We start from the raw sequence: 25,046 nt of genomic DNA, 5'->3' as shown, positions 1-25,046 counted from the left end.
GCCGTGATCTACGGAAAGCCAGGGGGATCAGACTGTCGTTAACACCGCCCTCACTCCGCCCACACCCGCAGGAAAAAGTCAAAGATCGGAGAGGAGTCATGTTTGGAGCCGTGGGGAGTAAAACAATAATAAAACAAATACGTTTTTATTTGTTTTAAAGTTCAGATAAGCAGCATGGCGCATGTCAAGTCCTGACATGAATAACAGACAACGAGGCCTGCCAGGTATTTGTCAGGTGAGTTTTTCAGTTTTACTCAAGGGGGGAGTTGGAGGTTTCAGCAGTGAGGATCACTTCCGCATTCAAAAAGCTGCAGTTCCTCGGCTGCCGCTGGGGGCTGGCTCCAGAAGTGAGCAATTCTCCATTGACCCCCATGTTAAAATAGCCAACTTTACAGCCTAAAAAAACATATTTACAGCCTGGTACATTTTTTGTTTTTGGTCTCTATTGATAGTTTCCACCTCTGTGAACACTGTGGGGTTTTTTTTGTATCACAACCGTTTTAGTGTTATTTAGGCTTAATAAATTAGGGCGTGGTTACGTTGAGTGACAGCCCATAGACAGACACAGGCAGTTAGCTCTTTGCAAATGCATTGGCTGGGCTAGGCGGCTACATCCAGAGGCCTCTGGCTATCTTCAGCGGTTGATAGGGGCTGCGGTGTCCGTGTTTGTTTTCCAATGTTCGGATAGGTTTTTGTGACAGTATGGCTTGTTATAGTGTAGACTGTACTAACCGACCGTCGAAGGAGTCTGTGTTGCAGTTTTTTCGGTTAGCAAATTTCTCACTATTTTACCGGGATGTTTGCACTAATTAGCATGTACCGGCATATTTTGCCGCTGGCTTATGACTTAATTGCCGATTTATGGTCGCTGCTGATATAGAGGCTGTTTAAAAAGTCTGACATTGCGTGGACAGAGCAGCTCCGTCAGTAAGCGGTGGTGTGCTGCTGTAACTGTTAGCCTAGCTGATTAGCTGATTAGCTTTAGGCTAGCTCGGTTGCTCCGAGCTAAGTGGCCAGGTTCTCGGCCGGCTGACCCGTAGAGTAACCGCTTCTTCGCCAAATATGGAAAGTACACTCCCACTAAAGTCCAAGATGGCGCAGCTCAAATGCCCATGGTTTGGTCACAAAACCAACTCCGCGAAACCAATGGGTGACGTCACGGGTGCTACGTCCATGTCTTATACAGTCTATGGTTTTACTCGTACATTTGAGGTACCTCACCAGCTGCAGCATAAAATTGATGTAGCTGAGAAACTGATAACTATACTCCAATAATATATTATTGTGAAACAGACCATTGTGCATAATGATTACTTTTACTTTTTAAGCATACACTCAGTTGGCAGTTTAATATGTACAAAACTAATACAATCTAATACAGCAGTCCTGCAATAAAACCTACCTTCATGAAAGTTATAATGTTCAGGTTTTTGAAACTGTTGTAGAGAACAAGGTGGTGATTCAACTTTATGCTGATTTTGGAGGCCTCAGTTTGTGGTGCCAGTGAATTGCATTGCGTCATAGGGACAAGTGTGTCCATTATTTTGTCCACCTCATTTCTATCATTAAGGGTAGGATAAATAACAGAAACATCCCTCTGTATAATGTGATACACTTAAACAGCACCACAAACTATAGCCTCCAGAATGATCATACAGTTGAATCAACACCTCTCTACAACATCAATAAAAACTAAATGTTATAACCTTCATGAATGCTGCATTTATTGCAGGAGTGTCATATTAGACTGCATTAGTTTTAGCTAGGTGTACCTAATAAACTGCCAACTGAATGTATATTAATGCAAATACTTTAGTACTTCAACAAAAATAACATTTTGAAGGCAGTACTTACAGTGTACTTGTAACATAGTATTTTTATTTCAACTTATGTAAAAGATCTGAGTACTGCTTCCACCACTCCTGCTATGTCTTTTCAGGTGAGTTTGATGGTTTATAAGTATGTTGTACTCATAAAAAACACACTTATAATCTTTGTCTCTTCCACACCCACGCAAAAGTTCATTAATGTGAATTGGTCCACAGTGTACTTCACTATCACAACCTGGAGGAACTTTGGTAAATATCACATCCTCTTTTATTTCAGTCAGATAACATAGTTCAACGTGACTGTGTAATCAGATCAGATAACACATTCGTGTACTACATCTGCAATGTACAGTATGTTTATCTCTACAGAGACTGTGGTAAGTATTTGAAAACAGAGCTGGTGCTTAAAGCAGGAGCAGACTGAAATAGTAGAGACATGGTACAGTTCTGTCCCACAGTTATTCAAGAAATATTTAGACACTGGAGGTTTTCTTCAAAAAAAAGCAGACTCCCAAGTAGAGCATTTATACAGATCCCCAGTGTAGGGGCATGAGATGAAGGAGTGTGCGCATCCCTGCCGAGAGAAGTGACAACGCGTGGCAACATGCCAACAACACTTCTCATTATGATACAGCCTGTTACGCATTGGTATAGGGTTCATTTATCAGTAAGCACATGTAAATATAACATAGACGATCTTTGCATTTGTTCAGTAGACACATTTGAAGAATTTACATTGCAAATCATCAAGCTGGAAACATTTCATTTGAAGTCATAAATTAAAGTCATAAGTTGTTGCTTAAAAATTGTTGACAAATAATTCACAACATTAAACTGGGTTGAAGCTGCCAATGTATCATTTCTGTTGCACAAGTATGAAGGAAAGAGCAGCATTGGTGTATCATATGCATCAATATCTGGCAAGCTCCACTCAAATATGTCAGGGAACAGAGAGTAGGATTCATGCTGGGTTCAACAAATGCACGATCCTCTTTAACACAGACCAATTTAGTATTTAATCCTACCAGTATACAGTTATGATATGGTACAGTTAAATGCCCTATCTGTAGTGAACAAATGGCTAGGGGCCTGCACAATCTGACCACATTAAGAAGTGGAAGACGGAGATGGCATGAATGCTTATAGCAAACATGATCTGCTCTGCAGCTGCAACTGTGTTTTCCTCCAGCAGATGGCACTAGTGGGTCAGTGATGACTGCAAGCAACTCATTGCTCTTGCAGATGCAACTGTGGAGCTCTGTTCCATCAATATCACAACTTTTATGAAACATGGATACAGTCATGCAAAATGCATCTCTCCATGGTTTGTAGTTGGGCAACCTTTGATTAGATCTGGATATTTTTGCATATAATGTGGGTTTGTAGATGAAATATGACTCATATGAGGCTTATGATTCCACAATCCATAGTAATGAATGGAGAAACAATTAAGAAATGCATGACATTTAATTGGACTTATCAATTCCATGAATTTGTATAAATACATTTTTAAGCAGGTTCTCTGTGAAACCGTTTGCAGACCTGCTGCTGCGTGACTGCAAAACCTATTGCTATAAGAACCATGTATTTTTATTTTATTTTTATTTTACTATGCTGCCTAAAGGATTTAACATTTTTAAAAGCTTAAAGATGCAGGATAAACCCCTCCGTTTGAAGATAAGGGCACATAACTACTTTCCTGCTTTATATGGAGACTTTGATGCTCAGTTTAAAGAGCCCTGCTTAGGAAAAGCTCGTGCAGCATCTAAATATTCTGCATCTGAGCACGTGGTAGTCCTACATGAAGATCCGTCTTCAGTGATTTTTTGGGTTAAAATGCGCCATTAATATTTAGATGCGTGTGATTTTTGGGTGGATGTGGAGATTTCGGGAGGAATCCATGCAGCTTTTTTCCCCCCTCCTCCAGTTTACACCATTAAAACCACCATTAAACAACAGGCGCACTGAGCCATAGTTTATGCCATCATCATCATAACCTAATTGGGCAATATCTCGAATGTGAGACATTGTTTGTGCACTGTAAAAACATTTATACTCTCATAACAGTGCGCGCACCCTCCCTTCGCTCTGTCCCTCTTGACTTGGTGACAGACCTAAAAGCCTTTTGTTGCAATCTTAGCCAATGGAGACGGATTACGACACCGGGCAGCTGAGATATATAAAGAGCCCCTTTTTAACCGCACTTGCACATTTTTCAGTGACACTTCTGAACATTCACACACCTCCGTGGACTAAATTGTACTGAAGACCCACAAAACAACCATCATACTAATGTGAGTGGGCTATGCATTCATCAGACAGATAATTTGTTAACTTTCAATCAAAGCAGCCTGTACCGAGACACACTGGAACGCACTTTTTTTTTTATTCTTTTTTGAAAAATTTATTGCAAAAACTCCTGCTGCAAAAAACAGCTGCAACTTCGGGGTGATCGTATTGGATTAGATGCATGTCACTGATTCCCTGCCTTTTGTAGGATAAGGCAAGAAACGGCGCACATCCGAGAGAGGGGATATAACGGGATAAAAGGAGTAAAAGGAAAGAAAACAAAAGAAAGAGTTACTTTGCCTGGCGTCCGCGCATCGTCATGCCGAGGTACAACTTCTTACTGTGCTTGATGGTGCTCATCTCCCTGGGACAGTCGGGGAGCGATGAGCCCAATCTGCTGCTGCCTCCTGCCAGCGAGACGCCCACGGATGCCGGGCTGTCTCTGCTGGACGAGGACGCCGGTGCTCACGAGTGTTCCGCCTGTGTTTGGAGGGAGCAGAGCAAAGTGCTGAGACTGGAGACCATTAAGTCTCAGATCCTGAGCAAACTGCGTCTGAAGCAGGCGCCCAACATCAGCCGGGAGGTGGTCAATCAGCTGCTGCCCAAGGCGCCTCCGCTCCAGCAGCTCCTGGACCATCACGACTTCCAGGGAGACGCGTCGTCCCAGGATGAGTTTATGGAGGAGGATGAGTACCACGCCACCACGGAGTCCGTGATCACCATGGCCTCTGAGCGTGAGTAATCGTTTACAACCCAACAATATTGTCTCCAAATGCGTCATGCGCGTAATTGCGGAGCAGATAGGTTCAAGTGACTCAGGCCTGCTGCGTGGACAGCGGAGCCGCTGGGGCTCAGTCAAGTCAGTGACCTAACCTACTTTTTTTGAGATTGAGATTTGGGGGGGGTGGGGTGGTGGGTCCACTCTGTGTATCTGAAGCGGACTGATAAAATTAGACAAATGGCTCTGGTCAGCTTCTGGCCACGGCTGTCAAAATAAGGATTATGTGCGGACCTGATAAATCAATAATCAGTGGCATAAAGAGTCCCCTCGCTCTGAAACAGACAGCTCCAATATGGCCTGATGAACTTTTTGTTTTCATGGTGGCGATGATGGCTGTGGTGGTGATGGAGAACTTAGTCCTGTTGGAGCAGGGTGTCTAATATTTTAGCTGCTGAACTCCTCGGTCCAGCTTCCTGCTGTCATGTTCAAACTTTCCCTCTTTGAGCTCATTTGTGTGTGTGTGTGTGTGTGTGTGTGTGTGTGTGTGTGTGTGTGTGTGTGTGTGTGTGTGTGTGTATTTGTCAGGGAGTAAACGCATGACAGACCCGCTTGAATGTCAAGTGCATTATTAATGATAATGGAGCATTTGGCCGGCAGTTGCATCACTTTATCCTTTATGTCCTGTTTTGCATAAAAGCCCTAAATTCTGGAGTTATGATCACGTCGTGAGGCCCTCTGATTATTGCCCTCTGACAATTTGCTCGCCCTCTTATGGTTTCCCATAAATCCACAGATAAACCGCAGGCAGGCCCCCTCAGAGACATTTTATAAAATTACTGTTGAACCCTGGCAGCTGTGCTCTATCGGTCTTTTATATGAGGCTCTACCGGTTTCCCTGCTGTTCATCGCAGTGAGAAAAAGTGTGTCCAAAAAGCTGCTATTGTTCCCCTCATGCAGCGGCCCCCCTCGGCCGCACTTGCCTTTTAAATGCGAAGTTTATAGGCGCAGCTCGTTTTTTTTTCCACCACGAGTAGCCTACACAAAGACAGAGAATCACTTAGTGTCGAGGGGAGTGTGTGACCTTTTTCTGGCGAATCGCGGGGTTCAACAACATTTACACACGTAATATATTCTGCACAAGGCGGATGAAACACACTCCAAATAATCCGGTTTTTTTTCTTTACTCCACGAGTGAACAAAGATAGGCCTGTGAACAGGAGACCGTGGCCTTATGTGCTGTGTGACATAATTAATTTCTCATTATAATATCTATCTATCTAGTTTGATTTACATAGTAAAGGAGCCTTAGTTTCTCTGTACATGTTATTTAGTTTTTGAATAAATTGGTCCAGGTCTGTTTACTTGTACTTTAATAATGCTGACACCTTCATCACCTGTTCTTACAGCCCCACTTGTCTCTTCAATTTTAGGAACAAAAAAGCAAAAACATCAGTTGTCAGTTGTAACTGCAAGCTTAAAGGTCACTTGAATCATTCCTACTGTACCATTCTTATAAATAGTTATCACTTTTTAATACCACCTGCAAAACTCTCCTTGCAAAATCTTGTCTTTAAAAATACTACATCTTTTAAAAAAAAAAAAAAAAAAAACCCAAAACAGTTTGCTCTGAGAGTTGTTGCTCTGTGCTGATGTGAATGGTGCTGATCACTTCATCCTTAAAGAGATCAGCTGACGTCTTAGATCTTACAGGAGACTAATAGAGGCACTGTGAAGAATCTGAGTTGTTCTGCAGTTATTTTTAGAACATTTCCACTAAATAAAACACAAAATAATCAGCTTGTTTATGCTGAATCTATCTATCTATCTATCTACAGATGCAAACTATATATATATACTGTATGATACATGCTGAGAACTAAGATTTTGAATTAACTTGCTGTGATCTCTCTGATGTGCAGATTAGTGCTATATTGGATTATTCCCTCTCCACACATCTTAATACATTCAGCTGTACATTACAGGGGAGGCAATAACCTCAAACTATATATATACTCTTGGCTTCCCATCCTCTGCACACACACACACACACACAAAAACACCATGCAAAAGTGATTTGATACCTTCTCAAGCCAAGAGAAAGGTATAATGCATGACGCTGGCTAACTGCGTATTTCAAACGGCGTCATGCCAAGCCAGAGGAGCTAATGACTGACATTACTGCTGTATCTGTCATGTTACAGCCCTTCCCCTCCGTTCGGTTTGCCTCAGCTCTTTACGTCAGCTGCAGTTTTTATCATCTGCTCTCTCTCTCTCTCTCTCTCTCTCTCTCTCTCTCTCTCTCTCTCTCTCTCTCTCTCCCCCAACCCCCCCTCACCCCCTCCCCCCGCCCCCACATTCCTCCCCCTCTCTCCTTCCTCTTCTTTTCTCCGGTACTCATGGAAGAGTTGAGAGAATGAGTGCATCTCTTTTGCCTGTGGCGCCTTAGTGATCCCACAGGATTAAAAGTGCCTTTTTCTGTCTTTCTGATAGAAGGAGGACTTCAAACACTATTCCCTGCGCACCTCGAACCCAATCACCCTTTCACGGTCGTGCACACTGCCTTTGATGGGCCATGTGGGTTCACACAGTACATACTGAACTGGACCTGTGCCAGAGTTGCTTCTTAGTATTCACTCAAGGTACGTGGGTGCCGCAGTGGGGGTTGAGAGGGTCCATGCTTCCTGGTCTCTAATTACTATGAAATTTCATGGAAAAGTACAGCTATTTATACCATAGTGCGGCACTTAATGTACTCAAACATCTCCCTCCATGCAGTGTGTTGTGTAGGTAACCGCTCCGCATGTTGTTCATGCATAAAAAGTGACTCAGTTTCTGAACAGTTTATCAGGGTCATTTTCTAGTGCAGCATTGATTTTTTATTCACAAATCTATCTGCACTAACACGCTGAAGCTGAACTGTTAGCCTTTGTGTTCACTGATTTGTGTGTGTAATTGTCATGAGCGTGCGTGCAAAGTGTGTATTTTGGAGCTTGGTTTGTTTTGCCTGAGGTGAGGGTGAGCATTTGACCCCACTAGTCTCCCATTTGTCACCTGTCCAAGACATTTAGACCAGACCTTCCTCTGCCATCAGTGACCTTCTCCTCCTTTCTGTCTCTCTGTCTCACTCTGGATGTTTTGATGCTGATTAACCACACACTGTTTGACTTTGAGAAACTCACCAGCAATACTTCAAACTATTCTGACAGAGTGCGTTAGGAATAAGATTTGAGGGGAAGTGGCACATCTGTGTAGGAGTACGATTACTGCTCCTGTGGTTTTATCACCACTTTTTTTTGCAGGAAAGTTAAAAGTTGTTCATGAAGCACTTATTGTATTCATTGTCCAGTAACAGAGAATCCAGCAGAGAGCAGCACTGGCTTACCCTCCTCCCCAGCCTTTATTCCATGTTTAAGTTTTATTCCAGTGAATGAACGCAGCAGTGTGTCCAAGATGTGGGAAATGAGTGACTGTTTGCAGAGAATCTCTTTACCTGTAATGGGATTAATACCGAGGTTTAGACATAAAGAAGATCACATTTGAAACATTTCTAACATTTTGTCTTGTCCATCATGACTGTGTGTAGGCTAACATAACAACGTGCTATACTGGTATAATTATGTAATCCTCTTTAGATGAAGGACATTCAGTTCAAGCACAGGCTTACACAACTGTGGAGTACACAAAATTAACATCTACACACATGCAAAGGTATGAATGTACGGAGTTCCACATGTGCACACTTGTGTAGACGCATAAGGATGCTCACACACAGTCACACACACACACACACGCACACACACAGTCACACACACTCCAGAGAAAAGTTCTCCTATTGACAAAAAGGGTCACAGAGTTCACAGCTATGTGATATATTGGAAGAGGAGACTATTAACCTCATCGGGTCTCTTTCTTTGGCAGCAAAGACGAACCGGTAGTAACTTGAACACTTATCCCCCACCACACACACACACACACACGCTCACACACACTCATCCACTAACCACTCCCACAAAAAAAAACAAGTCTTTTATAGTGTTGACCCTATAAAAGGGTCATTTCCTGAAGGTGCAGGAACCATAAAAATTAAGAGGGAGAGCGCTAAAAGGACAGAGCAGCAGAAGTCGGACTGTCTTCAACTCGCTGGCCAGTGTTTGTTGGAAGTTGATGACTATGTGAGGTTTTTATAGATTTATTTATTCCATGGAGGTCTCAGTTTGACGATGACACCTGTTCTCCTGTGTAGTTGCTGGCATCAGTTGAGGGAAAGATAAACTTTGGTGTTGAATTGTTTGGACGCCGGGGCACAACCAGTTTGTTTAAAAAGGAGTAAAAACTTAAGAAAGAAAGGTCTGTAGGACTGTAGAAATTGCACAACATACTGTCAACTTTATGGCTAATAAAATTTCAAAGGGACCAAAGTCTATTAATACAGGGACAAAATTTCCCCAGGACCTCAGGAATCTCACTCCTTCCACCCTCCTTCCCCTATTCCCACGCTCCTGTGTACCAGTCCCTGCAGCCGGTCTTTTCTTTTGGCATTTGGGAATATGTTGCTTTGGAATTTAATGCATGCTTTTACCAAAAATACAACACTGAGAAGTTTGGAGAATGGATGCAAGACTGCATTCATGTTAGTTCGGAGGCATGGCTGTGCAAGAATTTTTTTTTTTGTCTCCGGCTTCTTCTGTTGGTGTGTGTATCCACTGCTGAGCTCCTCATTGCTTCTTTAAAGGATTTTCAAAGAGTGTGATCGAGTTAGGTGCACCGCAGCTCATGCTGTGGGTATGAAGGGGGGTGGAGGGAAGAAGGGAGTTAGTCCGCAGGGAGCAACAAGCAGCCCAGTCCTATCCTAAAGGGACAGAAATCATGGACGGGTTTTATAGGTACAATTAAAAAGACCTGAAACAGATGTTACGTTTCACTAATAAAGGAAATAATTACTTCGCACCAGTAATTAAGCCCTGTGTAGGGACATGAGTGAGGAGGAGGAGGGGAGTGAAAAGATAAAATGGAGATCATTGAGGGGATTATTGTTGATGGATGCGTTCAGGCTTTGTGTGGTCGTGTGCGAGGAGCTGCTGAGGATCAGTTTATGGAAGAGTCCATTAAATCTAAGAGGCGTTTAAGCAAAGGAAATGCTGCATGGGCATAATGCTGGATCCCATGAGGGAGCTACTGTGTCGGAAAGAAGCACAATTACCGGTGGATTAGCTCATGATTATCTACATGAAAATTTAATTAGCCTCTTTTCTGCGGCAAAGGAGAGCAGCTTCTTGCTGTATTTATCACCTGCGGTTGTGTTTCTGCCTGCCATACCCACATCACCTCAGGAAGTTCATTATAAAAATGCACAGTTGAAGTAATTTCTTTAGGGACAAGAGCAGAGTTTGATTTATATAACGTACAGCACAGATGGATAAAGAGAAGCTCGTAAAGGGAACCATAGATATTTTTGTGTCACATGGAAATTCTCAAGGAAATAGTATAAAGAAAATGCTTCCTAGAGGGAGGTTTGGCACAAAGTGGCCACACCGACTGTCTTCAGAAAAAACTCTTGGCTCAAGATCTGACAGATCTGGGTGGCTTCATGGTTGTTTTTTTAGTAGCTGAGTGTGCTCAAACAGAAACACTTCCAGGGAGAAGTATTGCACGTTATTGAGCATTTGAGTAAATGAAATCAATCGGTGGATGGTGTGTGTGTGAGAAGGATAGTGTGTATATGTGTTCCTGTAAAATAAAAAAAACACTATGACTTGCACCACAGAAAAATATAAAAGAATGCAGGATGAAAATCTAGTGAGTGTGTTTTTTTTTATCTGCTCTTAGAGGTGATGATTATTGTTTTATATATCCTGGAAGCTTTTTACCAGCTACATGGAACATGATCATTAAATGGTGCTTCTCCATGTTTAGTTTGGACTCTGGAAATGGATATTTCATATGGCAAAGGATGGAGAGGAGATCATTATCAAAGTTTGGTCTGCGTGTACTGCAGCTGTGGGAAGTTCAGGCTCACCTACTAAGTGATTTCTTGAATTCACTGGTTGCTGAGTCTAAGGGAGCATTGTCATATGATCAGAAAGATAAATACGGGCATCATCTGCATAATTGTGATAGTGAAATTGGTGTATTATTGGTATTATTTTGAATGATAAGTATCATAAGTCATTTACAATGTCTAGAACATAGGTGGAATTCTCACATCAATTCCCAGTTGTGGGATCTGCAGCAAACACGAGTAGCTATGTTCACGACTGGGAAGCCAGTGAGGGATCATGTCCTTGTCAGAGCACAGGGATCAAGCTACAGGTCCTCTGCAACAGACTGAGGCAGCACGCAGTGTCAAGAAATAAAAATTTGATTACAGACAAATAATCTCAGACTTAAAATATCTAGCTATTTAATATATTTTGAAGAGGGAAGGAGACCTTTTAGGTTTCAATAAAGGTGATTTTGTTTGCTGTATAGCAAATTGTTATTCATCGACAAAAATGTGGCTCTTCTTTATCTATCTATGTCAGGTCATATGGATTAAGATGTAATCTAGTGTGATCCAATAATAATGCATTGTGACAGCAGTCTGAGTGCTGTTGTTGAATGATTTCCATCACCTACATATTGTAAAATAAATTCATGCTGCAGCTCAGGTCACTTGTAGCATGTTACAATGTGGAACGGGGCTAGCCTCTGTTCCACTAGCTTCCATAACGCAGAACAATCTCTCTTTTTTTCCTTTGTGATGGCACAAAATTAATTAATAATTACTTCGTGAGCATAGAAATAAACTGTATGTCCCTTGAACAAAACAAAAACATTGCAAGTATTTAAGTCAACTTAGTTTCATCCATTTTCATAAAACTCGCCAACCCCCTCTTCTGAGGTAAAGTTTTTCCAGTTAACTTTCTAATTGTAATCTTCTCTCTGAAAACTTTTACAGTCTCACTGCTCATGGGAAATGGCAGCTCAAAACATAAATATTGAGTAAACAACAAGATTAGTTTTTCAAAGCTCAGTTGTTCTTATAAGAACATTTGAATTGAGCCACACAACATACTTTGGAGAAAGGCTCCAAAGATGGATTTTTATTCGTTGGCATAGTTACAAATGTCAGTGGGATTTTGAATGAGGTTTTCTTACTTGCTCTTACTTCAGTTCTCTTTGTTGTTCTGCTTAAACTAGACCACAACAGTAGAGCAGCAGGCACACATTTTAAATTATAATTCTTCTCCTACAGTTTTTTTGCATAATTGCTGACATGAACAAACAAAGTTTACAGCTAGTAATTTGTCTGTTTTATGGCGATGTTAGCTGACATGTGATGTGAACTGAACTCTAATTTCCTCTGTAAAGTAAACTCATACTCTTTCGATGTTTTGCATTGTAAAAACTTTGTATGCTGGGTTGACTGTGCTTGTTACATTGAGCAATAATAATAACTAAGAAAGTAGTACAAGACTCTGTTGTAATCCAGGACCAGGTTTTTGTCACACACAGTTGTATTTTCATGCCATGATTTCTTTGGTAACACTGGTCTACAGTGACTTGATGACCAGAAGTGCAGTGCACATTGAAAATGTCTGTAAATATTGTCCTTTCTTATTTAAATGTAACCAACAGATGAACTATAGTACCCAATGAAGTAACTATATCTGTTTAACAGCCAGTTAAACAGATATATGGCACATTACCTCCACATTTAGCAACATATGGTTAGCCTGCCAATCAAGACATGATTGCGACATCTGTAAGAGTTGTTTGATTGTTGTGTTCTTCAACATACACACTTCGGTAGACTAACAACTAACAACTCACAAAGTCCAAATGTCCAAGAACTAAATATTAGTGTGCTATGTGCTCAGGGTGTCTGCCAAACAGGATTCAAATTTCAGAATATTTATATTATAAATACATGAAATGAAAACAATGCGAGCCAGAACACACACTGACGCTGTCCCACGGTGCATTTTAGGGAACTTGATCCAAAGTTTCAACATAAGGCAGAGGTTGCACTTCAGTAATTAAAAATCTAATTGACTTAACAAAAACTCAATTGCAATTTCTCTTTTCAGAGTAAAATCTGTGCTGCCTACATATTTCCTTTTAAAAGCACAACATGGATTGGATCATAATGACCAGAAGCTAAAATTCAATGGATTCAAAGTGAGCATTTTCACAGGAACTGTTGTCAGCTTTGTGCCTGATGATCTTTAACTACAATAAATCAGTTAAATGTTGTTGTAGAGTTTCACCATGCAGTGATGCTTCCTTTGTTTACAGTTAAAAAAAAAAAAAGAACCTGATGATGTTGCTGAATTCAGATGTTATATTCAGTTATACTATAACTAAAGCCTTTCATGACACAGCAGCACATCAAACAGAGCAAATCATTCACAACAGTCTTTCTGCCTTGTCCTGGTTAGAAATCTGCTAATGTGAAAAGTAAAAAGTTTTTGTTTTTAACTTTTGGAAGCAGAGCAGAGCTTTGTCTTCTGACATTAACGTCTTGCACGTATGTGTGGATGCACACAAACACAAGCGGTGAGACCCCAGCATGCTTCCTGCTGTCCAGCTGTCCGCCTTATTGCAGTTCACTGCACGCTCACTCTTTTCATGCTCTGTCCCCGTCCTGCTGGAGATGTCCCACAGACGTTTCCCTTATAATACAAACATATATAACTCCAAACACTAAAAGCAATGAGCTTTGCGTCTGTTTGCTGTTGTCAGTCAGTTTGGAGCTTGTGCGTGTTGTGTGTTTATGTGCAGTTGCATGTTTCCATGTGTGTGTGTGCTCACTGAGCTAGAACAGGGAGCATTAGGAGGTGTCTTTTGTTGCTCCTGGGGGGCTACTGTGCTCAGTCCTAATAGGAGTCTTGTGCCTGCCGTTGTCCCAGGGGAGGGCTTCTGAATGAGGGGGTCTAACTTCACATACCCCCCCCCCCCCCACCCCTGTCCATCCCCAGCTCGAGCCCGGCCTCCCCCACCACCCTCTCCTTGTCCCTTGGGACTGGCCAAGAGACAAAGAGGGAGTGGGGCTGGGGTGGGATGGGATGTTTGGGGGGGTGCACTGTGGCCCCTGTCTTATTAGAAGGGTCGTGAACGTGTCACGATGATTAATATGCCGAGGTGCGTGGGGATACCCTAGAGTCACATTTATTCAACACGAAGGCTCCCAAACACACACTCACCACAAAATGGCACATTTGCATTTCCCATTAAGAAAAGAAAATATAGATATATATGCAAATGAAACTCCTATCTAGGTTTATACCATTATGCAGTATCCATTTGGACATTAACAATAGATGACCATTTCTCTCCCCACCCCACTTTAGCTGCGTTTTTTCATCTGATTGGCATATGTTACTGCGCATGTATACAATACGCAACATGACTGCCTTTCAAGAGTTTGGATAAAAAAAAGTGAACTTTAATGAAATCTTTTTTCTTTAAAAAGATGTAAGTGTGAAGGTCATTTTTAAGGCTAAAAACGTGATAAACTATGGTTAATGCATGAATCATCATGTCAGCCTGTCTGACATCAGTCACTGGAAAGCAAATTGATCATTCAGTTTTTTGTTTTCTTGTTTGCTGCCTGATATTTGACAAAGGTTAAAACAATTTTGGTTTTGGCTTTTGCCTTGTGGCCATGTTCTTGTTTTTTCATTTTTTTGTTTTTGTTTTTAACAATTTCAGCTTGTCATGTGTTTTATCCGATTGTGACAACTGAGTGGAGAGATTGTCATTGCAGTAAATATAGTGTGGTTGATCTTCATTGCTTTAGCATTATGGGGAAGTGTGAGTGGCAGTAGCACTGAGATCACAGTCTTCATCAAAAAATTGGAAATCTCTGTGAACTCTCTGTTAGTTCCTAATGTGCTTTTCCTCCAAAGACGCTGTGGAAATCATGTATAAATATATATATATTTGCTTCATAAAGATTCTACTGTTTTTACCACACAATATAACATTTGGGGACACTCACTGGTAACACATGTTACCTATTCATTGTATAACTACCTTAACTTACCCTCTCCATCTGTTTTCAACAGTTTTATTAAAAGCATTTAACTACGGTCACATTAAAACGGACAGATGGCATGGTGAATAAACCCTTCCATTCTATATGTCTCCCTTTACATGCATGTATAGGAGGCTGTGGGCTAACTATGGGACACAGGTACCCAGGGAGTCCACCAGATGTTTGATAGGCTCACCTGCAGGCCTGCTGTGTGTTGGCAGTAAAATTCATGCGCTGCATATGCTGCAATTATACCACAGGGAAATAAGCTGCTGTAATAATGAAGTAGGCTGGAAACATGAGGAGGAAAAGCAAACAAGCCTGTTTCCTTTGGAAAAACACATCTTCGGTCCGTACTTCACTTGTTTTTTTACTTGTTTTTTTTTACTTCTTACTGTTATGAAAATAGTTTCTACCTTCATTACCTTCATTTGAGCCAAGGAGAAAGGTGTCGCTGCTCCAGTAGGTGTTGCTGAGCACAAATTCAGAATTTCTGTCTTTACTGCAGGTTTGAAATCAAAGTGTTACAACAATGAGCTATAACTAAGCAAACTATTCAGGAAATTAAGCTATAAAAAATAGTCCTGCAGTTGCCATAAAATAATGAGCTCTTCCAACATTAATGTGTTATGGCAGCAGGAGCAAAGTTAGTTAAGGTAGAAGGATTAAGTGTCCCATTGGTTTTCTGAGCTTTACAAGCTAGCCATGCTCGTTTTGCACAAGTGGAGCGCTCTGCCAAGATGTGGGGTGTAATTAAGCTGCAGGCATTCGTCCTCAATGGTTTGCCACTTACTTGTGCACTTACAGGATCTATAAAGGCACAAATTGATTTTGCCTATCAATGCAGTCATTGTTTAACATGACACAGCTCATATGTTGTGCATGTGTGTTTAATAACCAGGGATCACGGTACACGGGCCCTGCTTCTCAGATTACTACTTCTCAAGAAAGGCCTCTGCCAAAGAAACTGAACCATTTCAGCTATGCAGTGTTTGGTGGATTGCTCCCTTTTTTTCCCCAAGAACTCAACAAAAGCCGTGAAAATGGTTTTGCAAAGGAAGAGCTGGTGTGTGTCTGTCCCCATCTCCAGCGATTAAAAACAAAACAAAAAAAAAGTAGTAATCACAAGTAAACCCCAAGCAAACTGCAGAATCATTCATTCCCAGTTTTGTGCTGATGAGCAAACACAACACCACCCACGTTAATTGCTGTGACCCCAGCAACCCACCAAAAGGAACATTGACATATTGTTTGTCCAGCGTGAGACACTGTATAATTTACACTCACTAATGACTGTCCCTGGAAATACAGGCTGAAGGACCACGTCTGTCCCTGACTTGGCCCTTATTCAATGTTCGCCCTGGACTCTTCTAATGGATAGTCCATCTGTACCTCAGTGAATTCATATCCCTCAATGCATGCCCATAATTCAATTACAACACTTGTTTAGTGTAAAAAAAAAAAAAAAAAACAGCCCAGTGCAGTGTTCCCTCCTGGTCAACTGAGGTTTGACAAACAATTCACTATTGGCTGGAGAATCTCCACCCTAATCAAAACAAAAACAAACTGTGGCTGATTCAGCACTGTTGTGTCTCTGAGATTTCAAATGATTCTCTGGTGAAAAGGCGTGTTGTGAAGAAAGACATATTACCATTGCCATAAGGTCGACCTTGACCTTCAAACTCAATCTGGCTATTAGGGGCTGCCCCTCCCCAGCACCCCTGAGATGTAAAGAGGCTGACGGTTTTGACCCCTGATCCCATTTCTTAACTAGGCTGAGGTGCCAAATAACCTTTTGACCCAGGAAGCATTTGCAGGTTGCCTGAGCAACCTCAGATTTAGCAGTGATTGACAGTTCCATGCAGTTTTTTTTTCTCTTATTTTTTTTTAAACATTGGAGCAACAACACTGCTCTTCAAGATAAACAACAGAAATGAACAGTTTCCTAAAATCTGGAGTTGAAATTTGTCAAATTTGCTCAGAGAAAATGGGTAGATTAAGTATTCTATTGTACTCTGTTGGCAAATTATTATGCCAGATAAACGCAGAATAAATTTCCCTTAATAAATGAACGCTTTACATGGAAATGAATGTATGAATGCAATGGATGGATGTCATTATATCAGATGGAGGTCTATGTAAATGAACCATGTGCAGATTTGACATGTGGTGCAAATCACAGAAACACCAGAGCCGAGGATCATGACAGGAATAAATCTGCCTATTTTAGGAGACAGCTTGTGTTCTTTGACATAACCCATAATCCACACCACCCAAATATATTTGCGAGAAGGGAGAGTGGCTAAAAAAAAAAAAAAAAAGACTTGAGATGTTTTAATTTTGCTCGTTGTGAAAACGAGATAGGCCATTTCATTACAACTGACCCAGGGGAATCTAAGGTTACCATCTGGCCACTGGCCACCATTACTGATCCTTGTTTTAATATGCAAATGTGTGTGTTTTTTCCAACCTTGATGTAATCACAAATGTAACCTGACTGAATGGACCAAACAACAGGATCATGTGCACATATGATAATCAACAGCTCTCGTACATACAGACATAGGACAGCATTCAGTTTACCAAAAAAAAAGTAGCACTGCTGACACCAGCAGTATATTGCTGAACTGCAAACTGTGCACAACCCTCCTTAATTCATCCATTTCAGTTGCACAAAAATGCACCAACACGTTATCACTTCTCGGTGACGTGTGGAGCAGTTGTAGTCTGTGGTTTTATTATCAGTGTGTGAAACACATGCACATCTTTCTTCTGAAGCTGCTGAGTCAAAAAAAAACTGCAGCTGTGCTCTCTGTCACCCAAAGATTAGGAAAAGTACGATTTTTGAGCCCAACTTGGTTCTTCTTATTTTACCTAAAAGCTGTTGCCATTCTTGTGTGTATCTGCTTTTTTGCTTTAATCCAAGAGGAGCTCCTCAGCTGTGGTGAGAGCCATGTAGCTTAAAACACTGAGAACACAGGGCCTACTCACAAGAGTTCAAGAGTTATGTAATAAATCAGGCTGTCCTGACTCACAATAGCTATACCTGCCCTGAATCTCATTTCATGCATAATCATAGTTGTATTTTAAAGGAAAAACTTTGCATTTCAGTAACAAAAAAAAATCTGTTTTGATGTTTCTGAGTGTTGTACATATTTGATTCAATTCCATTTTACCTTCAAAAGCCTCACTTGCCTCTACTAGAGAGAATATGACTGCAGTTATTAACATGATATAAGTGTTGTGATTTGTCCCTTTTGTTCAGTTTAACTCTCATTTGTTCATGTTTACTTAAACACATATTTCTCAACACATAGGGATTAGATGGATCATTGAAAAATTGAATTTTTTTTATTTCCATTTAAAGATTTTGTATTGCTGTTTGTAGTACACTGGGTGCACAGGAAGTGGTGAATGATGCATATGCCACTGCAGGAACCATGGCTAAACACAAATACAGATAAAAGCACCACCTTCAGAATCACATATTTTAAAATTCTGAAATTCTGTGGAAGCCATTGTTTATCAGCAAAAATGGAGCCAAAATAAAAATGACCATTGTAGAGAAAAGACTCTATTGTGCACATATACTGAAGCAAAGTGCATGTTGAGGTGGTTGTTTTATCAGATATCAATTGATATCAATCAATCAGGGAGATGACAGGAAATAATTGTGTCTCAAAAGGTTGATCATGAAACAGGGACGTTGTGGTTTGTGGTCTTCTAACACCTAGGCCACCAGAACAAAACCCTAAACCCCTTCTAATTACTGTTCAATGCAAGGGCAATGTCAAGTGTTATCTAAATGATGATAATCTTGCTGACATATGTAAACACTGTATCACACAAGTATAAATGTAACCTGTGCTTTTCCACAGCGGAGCCGCTGGTGCAGGTGAACGGGAAGCCGAGCTGCTGCTTTTTCAAGTTCAGCCCCAAACTGATGTTCACCAAGGTGCTGAAGGCCCAGCTGTGGGTGTACCTGCGACCGCTGCAGCAGACCTCCACCGTCTACCTGCAGATCCTCCGACTGAAGCCTGTCACAGAGCAAGGCAGCCGCCACATCCGCATCCGCTCCCTGAAGATAGAGCTCAACTCCAGGATGGGCCACTGGCAAAGTATTGACTTTAAGCACGTGTTACAGAACTGGTTCAAACAGCCACACACCAACTGGGGAATCGACATCAACGCCTTTGATGAGAGCGGCAATGACCTGGCAGTTACCTCGCTGCGACCCGGGGAGGAGGGGCTGGTAAGGACCCTCAGACCTGTCCCTGGGGCAGGGGGGGGGTAATCACTCCTATCACAGCTCACATTTATGCAACTGCCAATTCAGATTTCAATCAAAGGAGGGCAGCTAAAATTATGTTAGTGAAAAAAAAAACTCATGCTATTTCCCTTTCTCTATCTGCACATCTTTCATGTTAATCTCTACTGTCAGTCCTCTGCCATTTCCCTGCAATATTTGTCTTGCCTCCCTTATGCTTTATATTTGTTTCAGAGCAGAAAAATTTCAAATCATTTTTTAAAGCACGTTGAAGTTTTGTAGGTTTCTGAATGCTGTTTCCTACCCTCGGGACAGCCACTGTCCTGAATCAACTTGCAGTCTTTAAACTCGCTTACATCAAGTAAAGCATGGCAGTGAATATCATTAGCAGAAGGAAATCTGTGCTATATCACCACACACACACACACACACACACACACACACACACACAAAAGACAAAAAGACAACTTATAACTAGATGGGAAGTTTATAAACCAGTCATGTACTGAAACACTGCACGCATATTTACCCTTAAATGCTGTTTCCATAAAGCCCTATTTTAACATGTCAGCCATGACCATTCCATATTCAGTTCAATCCAGAGACAACACAGCTGCTTTCTTTGGAACAGCTTTCATGATTTAGTTGTCACCACATAACACTGTCAAATCTACTGCTGCTGACAACTACCTGATTGTGCATGGTGCAGATTATGTGCTGTGCCTCACATATTTTAGAAGTCCTAAAATTATCGTGGTATTGTGGTTTGCAGATTAAGCCTTCTTTCTTTGTCTTGGGTTATAAAAGCTGAAAATATTGACTAAGTCACTTTTCTATTGAAAATGAAGGCTGAAAGGTTTGAAATGACGCATCTGGGCCTCAAACTTTGAGAGAAGGATTTCTGTGTACACAACATATATCACCAGACTTGCCTTGGCCTACATATTTGCTTGGATTGTTTTTTTTTTTTCAATGATGAAGCACTGGGTTAATGTCTAATGTAATGGATGGAGCTGCACGGATGAGTTCAAACTTCAGTCTCAAAGCGTGAACCATTAATCTAGTTAGAAATCCCAGAGTTACTTCAGCTGACAGTTACATACTACATCTATGTTGAATTATGTAGGCCAGTCATCCCAGTTAAGCAACACCAAATATTTACCAAGTGGTCATTTGGGTCAGATCTTCACAACACATAACAGAGGTCAGCTCTGGTGTCTTGGCCAATAAATCGCTGCCCTCTGAGCACACAGCGTGCACAGTGTGCAATATTATTCTTGAGCACAAAAAAAAGGAAAAGATCAAAAACACAGGCAAGCGTACAAAAATAAAACAAAACACAACAAGCAAAGAAAGAGTCAAACTCTGCTTCTCCCTGATCCTCTGGGTCTTTTTTTTCTACAACAAAAGCCCTAAAGGCCAAGATGACATGCTCTCACCCCAACTGCCTTTCAGCTTATTTCCTCTTTTGAATGCGTCACAAAAACCTGTGCTCGAGCCCAGCTGGAATCACTGTGGGGAGAGGAAGGCTTTGTAAAACAAACATGATGGAGTAAAATATTTGATCCGCTTGCTTTGCCCAAAGGTCAAGGTTATGTTAGCCTGCAGATGACCTCCTGGGTCATGGATCAAACCAAGCACACAGAGTCAGCAATCAGTGATAGAAAAGACTAGTTTCTGTCAGTGTTCTTTGAATCGGTGCTCAAATGGCACATTGTGCTCCTACTTTAAAAATGACAAATTAATTCACATGGTTTTGTGAAATATCAGATCAGTAGATGCTGAATTTTGAGCAGAAATCATTTGAATAGTGGTGTAACGCAATAATGCATGTTGAGAGAAAGGTCACACACCTCAGCTACAAGATTTGTCTTGATACTAAAGAATTTGTTTTGCGTGCTTCCTCCACAAAGGCTACCCGACATGTTGGAACAGCAAGATTTTACAGGTTTTTCTTTGCGTACTGATCAAATACCTCTGTTGACATACACAACATCGAGTTTTCATTGCTGAGATATCTTTCTGTTAGCTTTTTTAGCATAAGTGAGCTTACTGTTCACTTATTAGCAGAATAAATTGTGAGAATAAGCAACGGAGCAGCTTGAAAAGGTTTGGGTTTGACAGTAGTGATTTTTAAACTTTGTCATTGTCTACTTGGTTTGATAAGAAATCAAAACAACAGTGTAAAAAGTCTTAAAGCCTCTTGAATTTCAATGGTCAATTGATTTTGTGTTGTTAGGTTGTATCTTCACTCTCCATCAGCCTGACAAAGATCAAAAGATGTATCAGAGCAGACATTTTGACCTGTCGTAGCAGGAAAAACTCTAACCTTGGAACTAATTAATAATGGCCCAGTTCGAAATGAGTGTTAAGCATTAATTACAGTTGTGCTGTCTTGCTATGGCTTGTGAAGAAACCAAAGAATCCGGCACAATGTCCACCAAATTTACTCACTTCATTAGTGTGTCCTCCAAAACCTCCGACCTTAATCAAACGTGACATGACAGACCATGTCTGCGGTGAAAAAGGTCTAGCCTACAACCTGTTTGTACCAAAGTCATAAACATATATATGTGACGTGATGAAGTTGTAGTAGTAGTTGCCCATTTTAGTCAAGTTCTTCACTCGATAACTTAGTTCCATAACTTAATATGTCAGCCATATCTCTGCTGTTGTTCTCTTATAACCACCTCTTTCTCTCTGTCCTGCCCCTCCTCCCCCTGATTCCAGCAGCCGTTCCTGGAAGTGAAGGTTCTTGAGACAACCAAACGTTCTCGGAGAAACCTCGGCCTGGACTGCGATGAGCACTCCACCGAGTCTCGCTGCTGTCGCTACCCTCTGACTGTGGATTTCGAGGCGTTCGGCTGGGACTGGATCATTGCTCCCAAACGTTACAAAGCCAACTACTGTTCCGGCCAGTGCGAGTACATGTTCATGCAGAAATACCCACACACCCACCTGGTGCAGCACGCCAACCCCCGAGGCTCCGCAGGGCCCTGCTGTACCCCGACCAAGATGTCCCCCATTAACATGCTCTACTTCAATGACAAGCAGCAGATCATTCACGGCAAGATCCCAGGGATGGTGGTGGATAGATGTGGCTGCTCTTAGGCTGCAGGGGGGGAGACGCACACTTGTGTACAGCCACCATTGCATCGAACCACCCAAAACCCTTACGGAGCTCTCCCCTGGCACCAGAACCCACTCCTCGGCACCAGATTTCACTTTTGCTCGGCCACAAAAACATCCCACTGGGTTTCCATTTTTCCAGTAATTAAACGATTCTAAGTGTAAAACAAAACAAAAAAAAGTTATAAATGAAATATGAATCAAAAAAGGGACTGAGTGATGGAAATACAGTACATTATGAATGATTTAAAGAGGTTGTACTTGTGGAGCAGCTTCAGAAAACGGTAAATGAGACAAAACTATGTTATAGAGTACGTGTTAGTTTTGTGGGTTTTTTAAGATTTTTTTTGTTTGTTTCTTTGTTTGTTTGTTTTTTTTTTAATGGTATCTTTGTGAAATGTCCGGGTTAGTGGATTAAGATGACAGGAGACATAAGCATTTACAATATTTTTAAAGCAATTTCAGTCCTAAGGTGAGTTTGGAAATACTCAATTTCACAGACACGCTTACTTACCGGTGAGATTTGATCCACAAAAAAAGGCTTGCAAGGGGGCATTATCAGAATTATTTTGCAATCCATCACTTTAACAAAAAGATCAAAATCCATGCTAATGTGAGGGGAGTTTACCAGAAAAGAAATACTCTTAATATAAATCCAAAATCTTGTTTACAGATGTGCTCTAGAGATGTAAAGTGTTGAAGGGATTGAAAACCAAACCTAAACCCTCTATTAATGTATAACACCCCAGTGTGACATTCTCGACTATCTACGAAACCTTTTCACAGTTACTTTGATCTTTTTTATTTGTAGTCTTGTAAAACTCAAAAAAGGAAAAGGGAGAGAAGAGGTTATAGTATATTAACTCCATCTTTCAAAGTGGATAAATAAAGTCAGCATAGCTATTTCCACTACTCCGCAAAAGTAGATCATACAGAGGTTTGACTTGCACACTAAAGTCTGAAACAGAACTGTAATGTAGATGCACTCTGAAAGCATTCGGCACCGTCTGGGAGAGGAGGAGAAAGAGGAGGAGGAGGAGGAGGGCAGGTCCTGCAGGATGACAAGAACCTGACAGTTTTTCTTTCTTCTGCTTAACAAAGGAAAACACACTTAAAACACCTTCCAATTTTGCATTAAATGTTTAAAACAGAGAAGTAAATGCACTGTTTTGTAACTTGAAGAGGCCTGGGACTGAGCAAGTAACACACACACAACAAACTCCACAACCTAAAATAAAACCCTCCAGGGTGTCAGCATGCTCCAGTGCTTCACTCTGCTGTAACCTGAGTGAATTATTGAGCTGAGAATAGTACAAAGCACTGCATTATAATTACAGTATTATGAGTAGAAGTTTACACTCCCATTATCAAGCCAGTTCATTCACTGTTTCTCAATGCTAGTTTCAGAAAAGATAAAATGCAAAATCCTTTAACTGTAGTGATGTACTCATAAATAATAGCTTTTGCAAATCACAACAAACCACATAATGTGCAAAAAAAAAAATAAATAAATAAAAAATAAAGAGAATGTAACTCAACCGCTGACTTAAGTTTAGAGAGCAAATTTGCATTGTGAAATGCCCCCACTCCACTTCAACCTCAGCTGCATCATCATTATCATCGTTATGGAGAAAATATTGTTAGTGCTTGAACACAGAGTAGAATAGTATGCTTGAAGTCTGTCTTTGTCTCCTGGATGTCGAAACAAAGATATCCTTTTGTTGTAAACGAAAGCACTATGCTGTTGGATAAAGGAAGAGCCTTCTGACATTATATATAAATGATATATGTATATATTAAAAAAAAGGGGTACAAAAACCTTTTTTGGGGCACTCTACCTTACCAACAATAAATTTTGCACTATGGGACGTTCATGGCGTGAGGAGGTAAAGTGTTGTTTGTGTTTTACCAAGCACAAGAGAGCTTGTACAGTATAGGAATAAAAAAAAAAAAAAACTATTCAAGCTTCTGGTGATAAACCATGAACTAGAAAGGTTATCACGTCTTTTTGATACCATCACGCTTTCCTGACTTTTGTCTGAAGCGGGGGCCTGTCCATACACTCACACACTTCTATCCAATCTGGAACCTGGACGTACTGAACCAGTGGCCTGAAAGGCCTCCTTCCCCACTTTGGGTGATAAGTCATGTGTGTAATAAGTGTCTGGATCAATGAACATAGAATGCTTTAACTGGAAATGGCCCGCCCACCAACTTTAATCTGTTACCATGTTAGAGAGACAACGTTCTTTTGACTTAAACAATGTGTCGACTGTCTTGCATAGACATGTTTTTGCCTTTGTTTGTATTTTAAGTGAAAGGAACCCATGTACGAATGGGAAGAGTATCCAGGGATTGTTAGCCAAAGTAGAGGATGACATGTTGTGTGCTGTAACTTTTGTGATCGCAGGAATATGCTAGAACATTTCAAAGGGAGAAAAAAGCTGGTTTAAGGGCAGTGGTTGGAAATAATTCAACTGGTCAATTGTCTATTTATTAATATTAATTACAATGCATTTCAAAGTCTGTCTACCTCACTTTAGCCTTCTAAAAACCTTGCTTTTTTTGAATTTGTCATCAATTAATCTGTGCAAACATTTAACCATAAGATTTCCCCAACCCCCCCAAAAAATGTAGATGAAAACCACAGGGTCCCCTTGCTCTCAGGTTCAGATTGAGTTATTGACAGAGTGACTGATGGTAGCGGCTCTGGTAATGTGTGGTCAAAAGAAGTAATTAGCTGTGCCCACATCTATGGCTTAACAATGGTTAAAGCTGTTGAGAAGTTGCATT

The 25,046-nt window shown here is 41.0% G+C and overlaps 1 protein-coding gene across 2 annotated transcripts; it reads left to right on the top strand.

The window, feature by feature from the left end:
• The first annotated feature begins 85 nt into the window (after positions 1-85).
• Positions 86-24,276, top strand: LOC121179426 (growth/differentiation factor 11-like). 2 transcript variants are annotated; one of them, XM_041034271.1, is made up of 4 exons: positions 86-235; positions 4,327-4,852; positions 18,736-19,109; positions 21,855-24,276. In XM_041034271.1, exons 2-4 carry the CDS (start codon positions 4,438-4,440, stop codon positions 22,233-22,235), a joined length of 1,170 nt encoding a protein of 389 aa, XP_040890205.1. In that variant the 5' UTR covers positions 86-235; positions 4,327-4,437; the 3' UTR covers positions 22,236-24,276. The 2 variants fall into 2 exon arrangements, with proteins under 2 accessions (XP_040890205.1, XP_040890206.1); XM_041034272.1 differs by lacking the exon at positions 86-235 and having other exon boundaries at positions 3,990-4,852; positions 21,858-24,276.
• Positions 24,277-25,046: the final 770 nt, after the last annotated feature.

This window comes from Toxotes jaculatrix, chromosome 3 (genome assembly GCF_017976425.1).
Source record: "Toxotes jaculatrix isolate fToxJac2 chromosome 3, fToxJac2.pri, whole genome shotgun sequence".
Lineage (NCBI taxonomy): Eukaryota > Metazoa > Chordata > Actinopteri > Toxotidae > Toxotes > Toxotes jaculatrix.
Note: the sequence above shows the minus strand (reverse complement) of the source record. Positions and strands in the feature narration are given on the sequence as shown.